The sequence below is a fragment of the Budorcas taxicolor genome, chromosome 21 (assembly GCF_023091745.1).
Source record: "Budorcas taxicolor isolate Tak-1 chromosome 21, Takin1.1, whole genome shotgun sequence".
Taxonomy (NCBI): Eukaryota; Metazoa; Chordata; class Mammalia; order Artiodactyla; family Bovidae; genus Budorcas; species Budorcas taxicolor.
In genome coordinates this window covers 35,793,301-35,810,312 of record NC_068930.1, presented here as the reverse complement: position 1 = coordinate 35,810,312, position 17,012 = coordinate 35,793,301, and the positions used below count along the sequence as shown (strand labels likewise).

General features: G+C 34.4%; 1 protein-coding gene across 1 annotated transcript in view; it reads left to right on the top strand.

Moving 5' to 3' along the window:
- Positions 1 to 17,012, top strand: part of SCAPER (S-phase cyclin A associated protein in the ER) — a 353,763-nt gene that overhangs the window by 75,819 nt on the left and 260,932 nt on the right. Inside the window, exons 14-15 of the mRNA XM_052659727.1 lie at positions 8,757 to 8,912; positions 13,978 to 14,120. Of these exons, the coding sequence (XP_052515687.1) occupies positions 8,757 to 8,912; positions 13,978 to 14,120 (299 nt within the window). The remainder of the gene's footprint in view (positions 1 to 8,756; positions 8,913 to 13,977; positions 14,121 to 17,012) is intronic.

The window sequence follows — 17,012 nt, the reverse complement described above, 5'->3', positions numbered from 1 at the left end:
ACAGCCTTGCTGCTGCTGCTAAGTCACGTCAGTCGTGTCCGACTCTGTGTGTCCCCATAGACGGCAGCCCACCAGGCTCCCCCCTCCCTGGGATTCTCCAGGCATTGACGTACTCCTTTTCCTATTTGGAACCAGTCTGTTGTTCCATGTCCACTTATAACTGTTGCTTCCTGACCTGCATATAGGTTTCTCAAGAGGCAGGTCAGGTGGTCTGGTATGCCCATCTCTTGAAGAATTTTCCACAGTTTATTGTGATCCACACAGTCAAAGGCTTTGGCATAGTCAATAAAGCAGAAATAGATGTTTTTCTGGAACTCTCTTGCGTTCTCCATGATCCAGCGGATGTTGGCAATTTGATCTCTGGTTCCTCTGCTTTTTCTAAAATCAGCTTGAAGATCTGGAAGTTCACAGTTCACATACTGTTGAAGCCTGGCTTGGAGAATTTTGAGCATTACTCTACTAGTGTGTGAGATGAGTACAGTTGTGTGGTAGTTTGAGCATCCTTTGGCATTGCCTTTCTTTGGGATTGAAATGAAAACTGACCTTTTCCAGTCCTGTGGGCACTGCTGAGTTTTCCAAACTTGCTGGCATATTGAGTACAGCACTTTCACAGCATCATCTTTAAGGATTTAAAATAGCTCGACTGGAATTCCATCACCTCCACTAGCTTTGTTCGTAGTGATGCTTCCTAAGGCCCACTTGACTTCACATTCCAGGATATCTGGCTTTAGGTGTATCTGGCTTTAGGTGAGTGTTCACACCCTCGTGATTATCTTGGTCATGAAGATCTTTTTTGTACAGTTCTTCTTGTATTCTTGCCACCTCTCCTTAATGTCTTCTGCTTCTGTTAGGTTCATACCATTTCTTTTATTGAGCCCATCTTTGCATGAAATGTTTCCTTGGTAGGTTTAATTTTCTTGAAGAGATCTCTAGTCTTTCCCATTCTGTTGTTTTCCTCTATGTCTTTGCATTGATTGCTGAAGACAGTTTTCTTATCTTTCTTTGCTATTCTCTGGATCTCCACATTCAAATTGAAGTATAGTTGATATAGAATATTATATTAGTTTCATGTATGCAATATAGTGATTAAGTGTTTTTACAGATATTACTCCATTGTTAGTCAGTGCATGATAATGACTGAGATTCCCTACAATAGCAATATATAATTTTTGCTCATCTATTTTATACATAGTAATTTGTATTATTCTGTACCCCCAATTTGCCCCTTCCCCCCTTCTTTTTGGTTACCACTTGTTTGTTTTCTATATCTGTTTCTGTTTTGCATATATATTCATTTGTATTATTTTTAGATACCTCATAGGAGTGATATCATATAGTATTTGTCTTTCTTTGACTTATTTCACTGAACATAATATTCTTTAGGTTCATCCATGGTACTGTAAATGGCAGAATTTCATTCTTTTTATGGTTGAGTAATATTCCATTGTACACATGCACACCCCACACATCTTCTTTATTCATTCATCTGTTGATGAGCCTTTCAGTTTATTCCATATCTAAATAGAAATTCAGTAAAACAAGGATACTTTTTGATCCTGTAGAACAGTTGGACTTAATAGATACATACAGGACATCATATTCAAAAACAGCAGAATACACATTCTCTTCAAGTGCACATGGAATGTTCTGCAGGATAGATCACATACTAGACCATAAAACAAGTCATCACAAATATAAGGAGATGGAAATTTTATCAAGCATTTTTGCTCACCACAGTGGTTAGCAAACTGGAAATCAGCTACAGAAAGAAAAATCTGTTTTGATGAGTTTGACTTTTTCTTTTATATTCCAAATATAACTGGTACAATACAGTATTTTTCTTTCTGTATCTGGCTTATTTCACTTTAGTATAGTACCCTCCATGTTCATCCATGTTGTAGCAAATAGGAGGATTTCTTAAAAGATTTTGTATATTTTAGGTATTAACATCTATGTTTTGCAAATGTTTGTTTCTCAGTCTATGGATGACCTTTTTATTTTCTTAGAAGTGTCTTTTGAAGCTTTAAAAATTGGAAAGGTCCAATATATTGACTTTTTTTCTATACTTTGTGTTTTTTATGCCCTTTTAAAAAAATCATTATGTAAATTTAAGATCACTAAGATTTTCCCTTAAGTTTTCTCTAGACGTTTTAAATTTTATGATGACATCTGTTCCATTTTGAGTTAAATTTTGTATATGGTATGAAGTAAAGTTGAGGTTCATTTTTTTTAGATGGAGATCAAATGTTCCATTATCATTGTCAAAGAGGCCATCTTTTATATAATGAATTGCCTTGGATACTTGTTGAAAAGCAGTTGGCCATATATGTGTGGGTTTGTTTATGATTTTCTGTTCTGTTACATTTATCTTTATGCCTATTTTTAGACCAATAACACTTTATTACTCTACCTTTATAAGTCATGCAATCAGGAAGTATAAATCCTTAAGTTGTATTTTCTTCTAAAATATTTTTGCTATTTTAGGACAATATTGACTAGTGATGACAGCTGACATCATTGCCATGTTCCCAGTTTTAGGAAGAAAGCATTCAGTCTTTCACCATTGAGTATAATATTAGCTGTGGATCTTTCAGAGATGTTCTTTATTAGATTGAGAAACTTCCTTTCTATGTCTAGTTACTAAGTTTTTTTACCATGAAGTTTGAATTTGGCTACTTGCTATTTCTGCATTTATTGAGATAATGTTATGTTTCTATAAGATTTTTAAATGGTGAGTTTCTGTATTTGATTTTCAAATGCCAAAATGTATAGTTCTAGGATAAACCTCACATGGTCATGATATAAAAACATTTTTATATTTTGGAGAGCTTGGTTTGCTCAAATTTTAAGAATTGTTGGATCAGTATTTATGAGGGGTTTTGATTTTCCTAGTTTGTTGAGTGCTTTCATCATGAAGGATACTGTATTTTGTCAAGCACTTTTTCTGCATCTGTTGCAAGAATAATGTGGATTTCTCCTTTGTTCTTTTGCTATTTGGTGTATTACATTATTCATGTAATTTATATATTTCGTCTAATTTTTTAGTTGTTTAAGGTAGAAAGGTACATCTGGACCCTTTTACTCCATTATAGCTGGAAGTGGACGTTCCGAACTATGTATTGTTTTTATATTGTAGAGGAGCAATCTGAAAGCAGATTGTTGATGGTCACAGCCAGAATTAAAATCCTGGTGTTTGTGGTTCCAAAGCTCATGCTTTTACCACTGTTCTTATTATTGGTTTAGTATTCTCATTTTGTGGTCTTTTTTCATATGACTTGTATGAATTTTGATTTGTCTAATTGCTTAATATATTTCTTTTCATCACAATCTCATTAAGCCAGAGGTCAGGAAGATCCTCTGAAGGAGGGCATGGCAACTCACTCTAGTATTCTTGCCTGGAGAATCCTATGGACAGAGGAGCCTGGTGGGCTACAGTCCAGAGTCTCAAAGAGTCAGACATGACTGAAACGACTTAGCATGCAGCAAACCAAAGTGACTCCTGCAAACATAATAACCCAAGCTATAGTTTTAAGTAGTTTCCATCAGGATAAATGATCAACTGCTGGTTGTGTTTACATAAAGATATCAGCTGCCATTTGCAGTTTAAAAAATTGTTAATAATCCCAGTTAACTAAGATGAGTGTATACTAAAATTTTTGCTAATATGAAGTACTTCTTTAAAACCCTACTACCAATATGCCCTGTTGGTTTTTCTTCGATAATCTCTGAAATCCTATTTTGAAATGTATTACATATACAAAACCAGGGGTTTTTTTTTTGTTCTCGCATTCATTTAAATGTTTTATGAATGAATTGTTCTTAGTGTAATTACATAAATATCTTAACAGTTTGTGTGGAATATTATCAGTTATTTTCATCCCCAGACATTTTAATCTATGAAACAAAACCTCCTCTAACCTTTGGTTTTTTCCACATGCCAGTATTTCCCAGTCTTGTCTGATTATAACAGTCATCTGAGTTGTTAAGAAGAGAGATTTCCAGGCTTTGCAGGTTTTTTTCAGTAATGCTAGAGTGACCTCTGAGGAGCTTTTTTGTTTGTAGTAAGCCTTCCACATGATTCTTATGATCAGGAAATTTGGTTCCACATATATCAAAGAGTGGCTCCTTCTTCCTATTTGTTTAGTCACATCACTTTTTCCATACTGCACAAATCATTTTTTGTGGTTCAGTTGCCTTTGTACCTTTCTTGAAATAATAATAATATGCTGAATATGTTGCTTTTTTCTTCCATCTTCAACATTAAAATGTCTCTGTAAAAATTCATCAATTTTGTTTCTTTTCAAATACATGTTGATATGACACCTATCACTATATAATCTAACAAAATTGTTTCAAATGAAGTTAAAGACAACTAAACACTACTAGAGCCATCTTATGAAAAAACTGAATGAACCCTTTGACCAACCCAATATATTGGAATATTTTCTTTGGACTTTCTTAATATAGAAATTATTTTTATATTAGGTCATCTTTACTTGTTCTCCATGTTCAAAAGTTATTACTTATACTTAAATTTTATATTTTTAAAGTTCATAGTAACTGTGATTGTAACAAGCCTTTCCTCCATTAGTGATTTGATTTTTTACCATCTTTGTTCTGTTTTCATGCTTAATTAACTGAGTTAATTCTATGATCATGTTACCTTTTCCTAAGTTTCCTTAACTTTCTTGTCTTCCTTTATTTTATTGTTATATCATTTTATCATTTGTTTTGCACCTTTAAATCCAAGTGCATGTTGACTTCTCTTACATTGCAGAATTTGCCTAAGCAATTTTCTGCTTTTTCTTTGGTTATGTTTTATCAGTAATTTTCAGGAAATGTCTTATTTATTTACTTACTTATGGTTTTATTGAGATATCATTGACTATCAAAATTATATATATTAAGGTATCCAACTTGATATTTTGATAGACATATATATTTTGATATAGTCACTACAGCTAATTAAAACATCTGTTACTTGTTAGTTACTGTATGTGTGTGTGTTACGATTTCAGATCTATCTTCTAAGCAAATTCCAAGTATATGTTATAATATTGTTAACTGTAATCACTATGCTGTATGTTACATGGCCAAACATATTCAACTTGTGTAACTAAAACTTTCAACCATTTGACCAGCGTTACAGATTGGATTTTTTTACTCTTATTTTTGCACATTCTACCCTCTGAATTTTATTTTATGTATTTTGTTTGGAGCATTAAGATCCCATTTATTTTTCTTTCATCCTGATTATGCTTAACATGTGACCCTTGATACAGTATGATTAATTTTCCTTGAGCATGCCTGTTTGTCTTATACTTTAAGTCTAGTTTGAGAAATGATTATGTTGTTAATTTACTTATGAAAGTGGCTATATGGCATGGAGATTGGGAAATCTTTTTTAGAACTTCATTCACATGTGAGTTTGACACTTGCTTTAGTTTGAAACATATCTAGTGATAGGTTTTATTACATTTAGCATGGATTCCTGGAGTCTGTACTTCTGTCAGAGAGAGCAGCTCCAGTGTTTAATTCCCTGTTTCACTCTGCCTTTTTCACAATAGCATGCCATCCTATGGCTTTCAAGAAGGAGGAATTTGATCCCAATTGACATTTTCCAGTTTTTTATCATTCAGCTCAGTCGCTCAGTCGTGTCCGACTCTTTGCGACCACATGAATTGCAGCACACCAGGCCTCCCTGTTCATCACCAACTCCCGGAGTTCACTCAAACTCACATCCATCGAGTCGGTTTTGCCATCCAGCCATCTCATCCTCTGTCGTCCCTTTCTCCTCCTGCCCCCAACCCCTCCCAGCATCAGAGTCTTTGCCAGTGAGTCAACTCTTCACATGAGCTGGCCAAAGTATTGGAGTTTCAGCTTCCTTCCAAAGAATACCCAGGACTGATCTCCTTTAGAATGGACTGGTTGGATCTCTTTGCAGTCCAAGGGACTCTCAAGAGTCTTCTCCAACACCACAGTTCAAAAGCATCAATTTTTCGGCGCTCAGCTTTCTTCACAGTCCAACTTTCACATCCATACATGACCACTGGAAAAACCATAGCCTTGACTAGATGGACCTTAGTCGGCAAAGTAATGTCTCTGCTTTTGGATATGCTATGTAGGTTGGTCATAACTTTCCTTCCAAGGAGTAAGTGTCTTTTAATTTCATGGCTGCAGTCACCATCTTCAGTGATTTTGGAGCCCCCCAAAATAAAGTCTGACATTGTTTCCACTGTTTCCCCATCTATTTCCCATAAAGTGATGGGACCGGATGTCATGATCTTAGTTTTCTGAATGTTGAACTTTAAGCCAACTTTTTCACTCTCCTCTTTCACTTTCATCAAGAGGCTCTTTAGTTCCTCTTCACTTTCTGCCATAAGGGTAGTGTCATCTGCATATATTGATATTTCTCCTGGCAATCTTGATTCCAGCTTGTGCTTCTTCCAGCCCAGCATTTCTCATGATGTACTCTGCATAGAAGTTAAATAAGCAGGGTGACAATATACAGCCTTGACGTACTCCTTTTCCTATTTGGAACCAGTCTGTTGTTCCATGTCCAGTTCTAACTGTTGCTTCCTGACCTGCATATAAGTTTCTCAAGAGGCAGGTCAGGTGGTCTGGTATGCCCATCTCTTTCATAATTTTCCACAGTTTATTGTGATCCACACAGTCAAAGCTTTGGCATAGTCAATAATGCAGAAATAGATGTTTTTCTGGAACTCTCTTGTGTTTTCCATGATCCAGCAGATGTTGGCAATTTGATCTCTGATTCCTCTGCCTTTTCTAAAACCAGCTTGAACATCTGGAAGTTCACAGTTCAGGTATTGCTGAAGCCTGGCTTGGAGAATTTTGAGCATTACTTTACTATCATTAGCTATACTTTATTCATAAAAACTGTACTCTCTAGCTAAACTTGACTGTTAAGAATCAATATATGTAAAGTTGAGGATGAAGTATATGTAGTCAGGACTTTGTACCCAATTATAACTTATTTGGTGTATGTTGAAGAAAATTGATTTGTACAGTAACTAAGACAGTATGGTGCTGGCACAAAACCAGAAATGTAGATCAATGGAACAGGGTAGAAAGACCAGAGATAAACCCGCGCACTTATGGTCACCTAATCTATGGCAGAGGCAAGAATATACAATAGAGAAAAGACAGTCTTTTTAATACGTAGTGCTGGGAAAACTGGACAGCTGCATGCAAAAGAATGAAATTAGAATACTCCCTAACACCATGCACAAAAGCAAAGTCAAAGTGGAATAAAGACCTAAGTGCAAGACTGGACACTATAAAACTTTTAGAGGAAAATAGGAAGAATACTCATCTTTTTGACCCACCTCCTTGAGTAGTGAAAATAAAAACAAAAATAAAGAAAAGGACCTAATTAAATTTAAAAGCTTTTGCACCACAGAGGAAACCATAAACAAGATGTAAAGTCAACTCTCAGAATCGGAAAAAATATTTCCAAACAAAGCAGTTGACAAGGAATTAATCTCTAGAATATACAAACAGCTCATGCCGCTCAATACCAAAAAATATGAAAACAAACAACCCACTCAAAAAATGGGCATAAGACCTAAATAGACATTTCACCAAAGAAGACATACAAATGGCCAAAAAGGACATGAAATGATGTTCAGCATCACTAATTATTAGAGAAATGACGATCAAAGCTACAGTGATGTATTACTTCACATGGATCAGCATGGCCATAATAAAAAATGCTTTAAATAATGATGGAGAGGGGGTGAAGAAAAAGGAACCATTTTCAACTATTGGTGGGAGTGTAAATTGATAGAGCCATGATGGAGAACAGTATGGAGGTTCCTTAAAAATCTAAAGGTAGAACTACCGTATGACTCAGCAATACCACTACTGGACATACACCCTGAGAAAACCATAATTCAAAAAGATACATGCACCCTGATGTTCTTTGCAGCACTATTTCCAATACCCAGGACATGGAAGTAACCTTAATTTCCATCTACTGATGAATGGATAGAGAAGATGTGGTACATAGAGTCAATGGAATATTACTCAGCTACAAAAAGGAACGACACTGGGTCATTTGTGGAAATGTGGTTGGACCTAGAGACTGTCATGTACAGTGAAGTAAGTCAGAAAAAGACAAATGCTATATGATGTCACTTGTATGTGAAATCTAAAATGTGACACAAAGGAACCTGTCTACAGAACAGAAATAGACTCACGGACATGGAGAATACACTTGTGGTTGCCAAGAGGAGAGGGCACAGGGGAGGCCTGGATTGGGAATTTGGGGCTAACTATTAGCCCCATAATAACTATTAGCCCTATAGTAGATGCAAATTACTATATATAGAATGGATGAATAACAAGGTCATATTGTATCACACAGGGAATTAATACATATATGTATGTATAACTGAATCACTTTGCCGTATACCAGAAGCTAACAACATTGTAAATCAATTGTATTTCAATAAAAAATTTCAATGGCAGGCCTTTATTTACTCTATTTCACTTCTTGCTATGGCCTATGGATTTGTTATATACACTGGATTATTATCCATTTGGGGAATAAATATTGAAATAAAAGACTGGAAGTCATTCATTTTTTGTTCTGTGCCTTATACAACTGGTTTATATTATTAAATAAAGACTGTTAAATTTCTTAACATGATGTGTTAAGAATCTGATGTATCTGATGTGCCTTAGAATGAGCCTAATTTGAAACTTACTTTCTGTGGTTTTTGTTGTTGTTGAAGGTAAACGAAATTGCCTTTATAAATACCCTTGAAGCCCAGAACAAACGCCATGATGTTTTATCAAAATTGAAGGAATATGAGCAGAGGCTTAATGAGTTACAGGAAGAGCGTCAGAGAAGACAGGAAGAAAAGCAAGCACGTGATGAAGCTGTTCAGGTAGAATTTTATTCAGCAGGCATTTGTGAGCACTGTCCATTTCCTAGGCCCTTCGACATAGAAAAAGAAGTCAGTCCTAGACTCTGTTCCCAAGGGTGTATGGTTTAGTCCAGCATGGCTTGGAATCAGGAAGTCTGATAGCAAAGGCGGTGTGTACTTCTTCAGATAACGTTATCAGTGTCTTTGTCAATTTGAATCTCTAGTCTCAACCAGATGAAGAGCTAAATTGCTCTGGACAGATTATTATCTATTCTTTTCTAATTAGGTTGGGAAAGAATATGTTCCTTTCATCTATTAAAAATGGATTGTGTTTGAACCTGTGTATATAGCCTTAAGGAACTGGGCAATTTTAATGCTTATAACAGGGAGCACCTGTCGTATATTGGGCAGTATCATCAGGTACTTAAACCTCTGTAGCGTACCGTAAGTCAACTACCATTTTCAGAATGGGAAGAAAGGTTAACACATAAACATGAGTGATGTTTTTTAACTATTTTAGATCTTCCTCAAGATCAAGTATGAATGCAGACACACACTTTATTATAACTAATATTTACTTATTTATTCATTCAGTGATCATGTATTGAATTATTGCTGTTACTCACATGCTAAGCTTTGCTTGTGTGTGTTAGTCGCTTAGTTGTGTTAACTCTTTGCGACCCGGTGGACTGTAGCCCGCCAGGCTCCTCCGTGTATGGGCTTTTCCAGGCAAGAATACTGGAGTGGGTTGCCATTAGCTTTGCTTAAGGACATGAAAAAGATACGTCTTTGATCACAATGCCGAGACGTATATGTAAATAAATCTTAACCCATTAGGATAAGTGTATCAGTAAAAGCGTTTTGGAAGCACAAAGGAGAACACATTACTCAAACTGAGACATGAGAAAGTCAAGAAAAAGCTTTCTGGAGGAGATGATGCCTTAACCAAGATTTGAGTAATGAGATGGTTGCAAATGGTGGAAGCAGGCTTTCCATGCAGAGAAGGAGATACGAGCGAGTACAGCATGTAGAGTTATAGACTTGATCATGAAGAGCTTTGTTGTTATGTTAAAAATTAGGGATGTTATTAATATTTTATGCTCCTTTATCTCACTGGTAATTTTAGAAGATTAAAATATCAATACAGCTTTCAAGTTTATTGGTTACTTCATGCTAGCAAACAGTCCCATATCCACCCAGTCTCTGTTCAATTTGTGTTCAGGGTCTTATTTTAATCTTGAGTGCCAAGCTAACTTATGTTTTAAAATACAGAATGTTACTATTAGAGAAAATTTAGCTTTTCCTATCAAAGGGACAGTACAGAGTTTCATTATTATCATTTAAAAGTTAAAGTTGTCCATCAATTAGTATTCTTAGATGAATAAATGAAATAGGATATTTGAATTTTTAATCTGTGCCATCTCTTCAGCTTTATTGCTGTTTTTATTTCTGCAGTGGGACCATTTTATACAAATAATCATTTTGAAAATTGTGTGTTGCTTTTGAATAAATATTATGCATTAGTGATTCAGAAATAAATAGATAGTGATCTTTGCCTTAATGGTAAATAATAGAATGCAGTGTAAAAATGTAATAGAAACCTGTATAGGCTATAGCAGTATCACAGAATAAGGAATAATTAGCTCTATTGCTGAGAGGGGAATGTCAGGGAAAGTTCTCTGAATGAGGTGACTCCTTAGCTGGATTTTGGGGGAAAATATATGAGTAATATTGTATATTTTTAATAGACTTCTGTGGTTACTTTTTCTATATTTATTTTGCAGATTTGAAAATACAGCAGTTATTTTCTGTTTAAAAATTACTCATTTCATAATTTGGAACACTTATTAAGGCTTAAAGGAAAGTAGATCTTTTCTGAAAGTAGTAAGGGATTTTTGGTAGTCATTAACACATTTTTTGATTACTCAGAATTTTCTTTTTTAAAATGTTGAAATTTCTGGTGGATTTAATATTCAGTGGAAAATTTAAAACCTATATACATAAGTTTAATCTGTATATTGATAGTAGAAAATTTATTGGTTTTATATACATATATATATAATTTAAAAAAATTTTTTAATGTATAGTCATTACTAGATGTGCTAGGCACTAAAGCCAAACGTATAAATACAGTAATAGTAAGATACTGACTCAGTGAAGAATTTAGAGAGGCCCCCATCTGCTTTAATTGTACTCTCGAAAAACTTCCAAAATTAATTGTTAAAAGAAGTTGTGATTCTTGGTTTTTTTGCAAGTGAAATACTAAGTTAATGCTACCATTGTATATCCTTAATTTGCCATTTTTGTTATATAAATTATTGATAGGTTAGTTTTAAGCCCAGTTTCCTTAGATAGTCTGCCTTGTCCTCTTGCCATAATCTTTTGATTTGCAGGCATAGAGGGCAAGGTTACAAAATCTGTTCTTTGGCCACCATAAACATATCCTTGACTTTGAAACAAAGTACATGGGAGTCTGAGAGGTTTCAGAAGGCTTGAGAGGTAGATGTCTTTCCAGTTCAGCTGCTGTAGGTTTATACTTTATATTTGTAAGCTTACAGATTTATGATGAATACTATTTTAAAACTTATGCTTCATTTGTTTAATAGGTATTTATCAAACTCCCGCTCTGTACAAGATGCTTTTATGGAGTGCAGAGTTTCCTGTCTTTAGGAAATTTATATTTTAAAAAGGAAAATACTAGCTGAATTTACTAGTTTTACTCACAAGTACCAATTTTCTTTTCTAGTTATTAAAAACAGAAATTAGAAGATTGGATTTTTTTTGAAATTCAATTATTTGTTAGTACAATGTTGGAGTATTTCTTATATCCCTAAAAACATTCAACAAGGTTTATTTACGCATATAACTTACATTGCATATACACATAAAGTAACTGTTTTATATAATATTAGTATATTTAATTTATAAGACCAACTTATAATTTTAAAAACTATATTCCAGAAGATTTTGTTTTTATAAAATATGAAATGAAAAGTTCTGGTTTAATTATACTTAAGCTTTATCTTTTTGCATTTTAGTGTGGCAGTTGTGTTTTCAGATATACTGCAGAGTTTTAAAAAAATACTTCAAGTAAATTTGAGGTTAAGAGAAGACTTTATGTTTTACTCTTCGGTTTTTCAGATAATTAATAGCTAAACAAGTTGCTACATATTATACTTAGTAGTGAGAGGTAGATTAATCCATGAATAATATTTCAGAAAGTAATGACTGTTTAAAATCTATTTGGATACCTTTACAAGTCTGCAGTCTGTCATATATACTCTTCTGAAATCAGAACATTTCCCCTAGCTCCCAGTCCCCTCTGCAAAAAGAAAAAAGAAAGAAAGAAAAGAATTAGGTACCTTTTGGTGGTACTACTTTAAAAAGGTTTTTTTCCCCTGAATACATACAGCTTCTTGTAAAAATAAAGTTACCATTGTGAGTTAAGTTAATTATTAGAAATATTTACTTCTCTCCTCAGTGTTCTTGAGACAGAAACTGCTTTATCTTCAGTCATTTACTGAACACTTTACGTCGTACTAAACACTTTGTTAGGTACTTACCTATATTAATAATTTAAATCTCACAACAAATGGTGTGTCTCTTTAAGGTAGAATGACTTGCTCAAAGTTATCTAAGTAGTTGTTACTAGAGCCTAGATCAGTGTGTTCTATTTATCATAAAGAGTTGTGGCCAGGGAGATGTTGTGTAAGCTACCTAGAGAATGGGGATGAATTGAAAGAAATACATCGGTATATCTAGTAATATGGTGAAATATATACAGAAAGTATATCACAGTATTTTAATGAAGTATCTTCTACCTTAATAATGATTATAATAAATAATTACTGAGAATTTAGTGTATGCCAAGGCCTGTGGTAAGTGCTTTTCATGCATTATCTCATACGTTCTTTACAGTATCCTTAAAAGTACTATTGTTATTTTTTGTCTTCTAGAAAACTAATTCAACTAGGCCAGAGTCACCCAACAGTAAATAATGGAATCAGGGAACAAAATTAGAGAGTCTAATGCAGTATCCACTGTCTTATCCACTATGCTATGTTATATTGCCTCTTTCTCCTGGCCACGAACGTGTGTGTGTGTGTGTGTGTGTGTGTGTGTGTGTACAGTTGCTCAGTCATGTCTGACTCTTTGCAACGTGTGTGTGTGTGTGTGTGTACAGTTGCTTAGTCATGTCTGACTCTTTGCAACTACCCCGTGGACTGTCATGTCTGACTCTTTGCAACTATCCCATGGACTGTAACCCATCAGGCTTCTCTGTCTGTGGGATTATCCCCTCAAGAATACTAGAGTGGCTTGTCATTTCCTCCTCCAGGGGATCTTCCCCACCCAGAGATTAAACCCATATCTCCTGTGGCTGCTACCTTGGCAGGCAGATTCTTTACCACTGAGCCACCTGGGAAGCCCAGCTACAAACTTTTCTTCAGTTAAGAAGAAAGCTTAGTTCAGAAATAAATTCTGTTAATTATGCTTTCTTCATCATATTCTGTTGTTTCTACAACCATCTAAACACAAGGGTTTAGAAGTGATTAAACATAAAATATTTATCAGATTCTCACAGAATATAAATAACATAATATCTACTAAAATAACATTATTCTTTTTTTATTAATTTATTTTAATTGAAGGATAATTACAATATTGTGATGGTTTTTTCCATACACTGACATGAATCAGCCATGGGTGCACATGTGTCCCCCCATGCTGAAACCCCCCCGCCGCCTCCATCCCCACCCCGTCCCTCTGTGTTGTCTCAGAGCACTGACTTTGAGTGCTCTGCTTCATGCATTGAACTTGCACTGGACATCTATTTTACATATGGTAATATGCATGTTTCAGTGCTTAAAATAGCATTTATGCTTATAAATATTTGTAGCACTGATAAATGACGTGTGAAAGCCAGATGTTACTGATACTTGATTTTTGTTTAAATTCTGAGAAACATAATGACAAGTCAGGTATTTGTCTGTCTTGAATATATAAGTCTATGTCCAAGCTATGTCACGTTTAATCATCTTCATCTTACACATAATTCTAACATCTTTTAAAACACTTCTGATACTAGGAACGTAAGAGAGCTCTAGAAGCAGAACGGCAGGCCCGTGTAGAAGAATTGTTAATGAAGAGGAAAGAACAAGAAGCCCGAATTGAACAACAGAGGCAAGAAAAGGAAAAAGCCCGTGAAGATGCAGCCCGGGAAAGAGCTAGGTACTTCATTTGCTATCTCGATGTTTGGTCCTGATGAACATTTTGTAGTGAGTGTATATTCAGATCAAATTTTGAAGCTATTTACTATCATGTAGATTTTTTAGAAATAGTCACATATACAGAAATGTTTTACTGAATTTTGATTCCCAGGAATTAAGACACCCTACTTAAAATGGAAACCTTTTGAACATTCTGTTGGATGGGAAACTTGAGGTTTCAAGATATTTTCAGTTGTAAGAAATAGAATTTGATACTAGCTAACTTAAGTATTGGGAGGAAAAGTGACAGGAAGTTAGAGGAACAGGTTTGGACTTGGTCGGACATCAAAGGCTAGGTCACAGGAGCTGCAGCAGTGGTCCTTTGATGGAAGTAATCCAGTTAGTATGTTGTCTTTCTCATTATAATAAATGACACTTATCCATTCCTACTTTTTAAAATCTCTCGTTTAAGATTCAAAGACCAGGACACTCAAAGCTGGTACTCTGGGGCAACCCAGAGGGATGGGGTGGGTAGGGGGTGGGAGGGGAGTTCAGAATGGGGAGACACGTGCACCCGTGGGTGATTCATGTCAGTGTATGACAAAAACCACCACAATATTGTAAAGAAATTATCCTCCAATTAAAATAAATTAATTAATTTAAAAAAAGATTCAAAGACCAAAGACAAAGCATTTAATTGGCCAAATTGATTTGTGCTTTTTGATCTTGTTTATGAAATTTTTTAATATCCCGTGTCATAAGATATTCTTCAAAATGTTATGGTTTTCAGTTTGATACACATTTAGGTTTTATATCCTTTTAAGGTAACTTTTAGATATAGTATAAAAAGAAAAATCTAAATTTATTCATTTGCCTGTGGTACTCATTTGTTGAATGCACCATTTGTTGAAGAGTCTAGCTTTTAACCATTGAACTGCCTTGCTGCCTGTTCACGATCAATTAGTCATAGATGGGACAGTTTATTTCCGGACTCTGTCCTTTTCTTTTGATGTCTCTTCTTACTTTAGCACCACACTGTTTTAACTACTGTAACTTTATATCAAGTTTTGAAAACAAGTAATATAAGTACTCCAGTGTTGTTATCCTCTTTCAAAATTGCTTTCCAAATAGTTTTTTAGGGTATGTTCACCATTTTCTTAAAAATAAAATGCTTCCAAGCTTTTTTATAGCAACTGCCTCCAATCTATAGATTGTTGTGGGGAGAATTGCCACCTTTATAATATTGTGTATTATGTACAAATATGGTGTGTGTCTCTGTATCTGCTTTAATTTCTCTCAACAATATTTTGTAGTTTTTAGAAAATAGATCTTGTAATTCATTTCATTTCTTAAATTTAGTTCATTTCTTAAATCTATTAAGTACTCTTTTTGAGGTCATTGCAAATGGAATTATTTCATTTTTGGTAGCATTTTTGCTATTGTATAGAAATACAATAAATTTTTTATTCATCTTATTTTACAGTTTTTTAATGATCTTGCCCAGTTTTCCTATGAAAACTATTAGTGTTTTCTTTTTTGCTGTTTTTGTTCTTTAGGACATTTTCATAAAGGCTTGTGTCATCTGCAAATAGCCCTTGCTTTACTTCTTGCTTTGTAATACAGATGCCTTTAATTTCTTTTTTCTTGCCATATTGCACTGGCTAAATCTTTCAATACTGTGAATATTCTTACTTTTATTGGTTTTGATGAAAATTCAGCCATTAATCATACTGTTTTGCCACTGTATATGGTGAGGGTTTTTTGGGTTTGTTTTTTATTTCTTTTTTACTTTGTTTTTTCACCAGTTTAATTATGATTTGTCTAGATTGTTTTTCTTCATGATTATCCTACTCTATTACATTAGTGTTTTCATCAAATTTTAAAAGTATTTGGCCACTATTTCTTCAGATATTTAATTGTCATTTCTCTTCAGGTTCTTCTGAATTGTAGCAGTTTCTCAGACTTTCCATGGTTTTGATGACCTTGACAGTTCTGAATAGTGGTCAGGTATTTTGTAGCCTTTTCCTCAATTAGGATTTGTCTGATGTTTTTCTCATGGTTATATTGAGGTTATGATTTGGGGGAGGTGAATGTGAGTTACCATTTTTCAAATGTCAAAAGTTCATGATATCACCTTGTGTTTTCACTGATTTTGTTAGTCTTGATCACCTGGCTAAGGTAGTTTTGTTAGATTTCTACACTGTATACTTTAAATTTCTGATATACTATCATCCTTGGAAGCAAGTCACTAGGCACTGGCTAAGCTGAAGAGATGGGGAGTTATTCTCTACCTCCTTGAGAGAAGAATTCCTACATAAATTGTGTGCACTTCTTCTGTACAGGATATTTGTTCTATTTATTAAATTCCTGTTTTATATCAATATGTCATTTTATACATCAATATTATGGCATGTATTCTCTTACTCAGATTGGTTCATCCTTGGACATTGAGAGCTTTTTCATTTGACCCCCATTTACCTTAGATACACTTCATCATTTTGGTTTTTGAGTATATTCTTACTTCCTGGCACTGAAAGATGCTTCAAATTCATCTTATATTTTCCCTGCTGCACCCCTTGAATCAGCCATTTGTTTAAGGATTCCTAGTTTTTTTTGTTGTAAAGTTTTTAAAAAAAACTTTCTCTATTGAGATTTTCTGTTGAATCATTGTCATGATATTTTTTCCTTAGGTTGGCATACTATCTTTTAATTCTCAAGAACGTATTTATAATAGCTGTTATAGTTCTTGTCTACTAAATCCAACATGAGGCTTCATTCGGAAAAGCTTCATTTGACTGCTTTTTTCCTAAGCATGGTCCTACTTCTTTGTACATCTCACAGTTTGTGATCGTTTCCTTTCCTGTTCTCTTTGTCTTTGGGAATATTAGCCTTTTCTATCCCTTTCATAATTTAT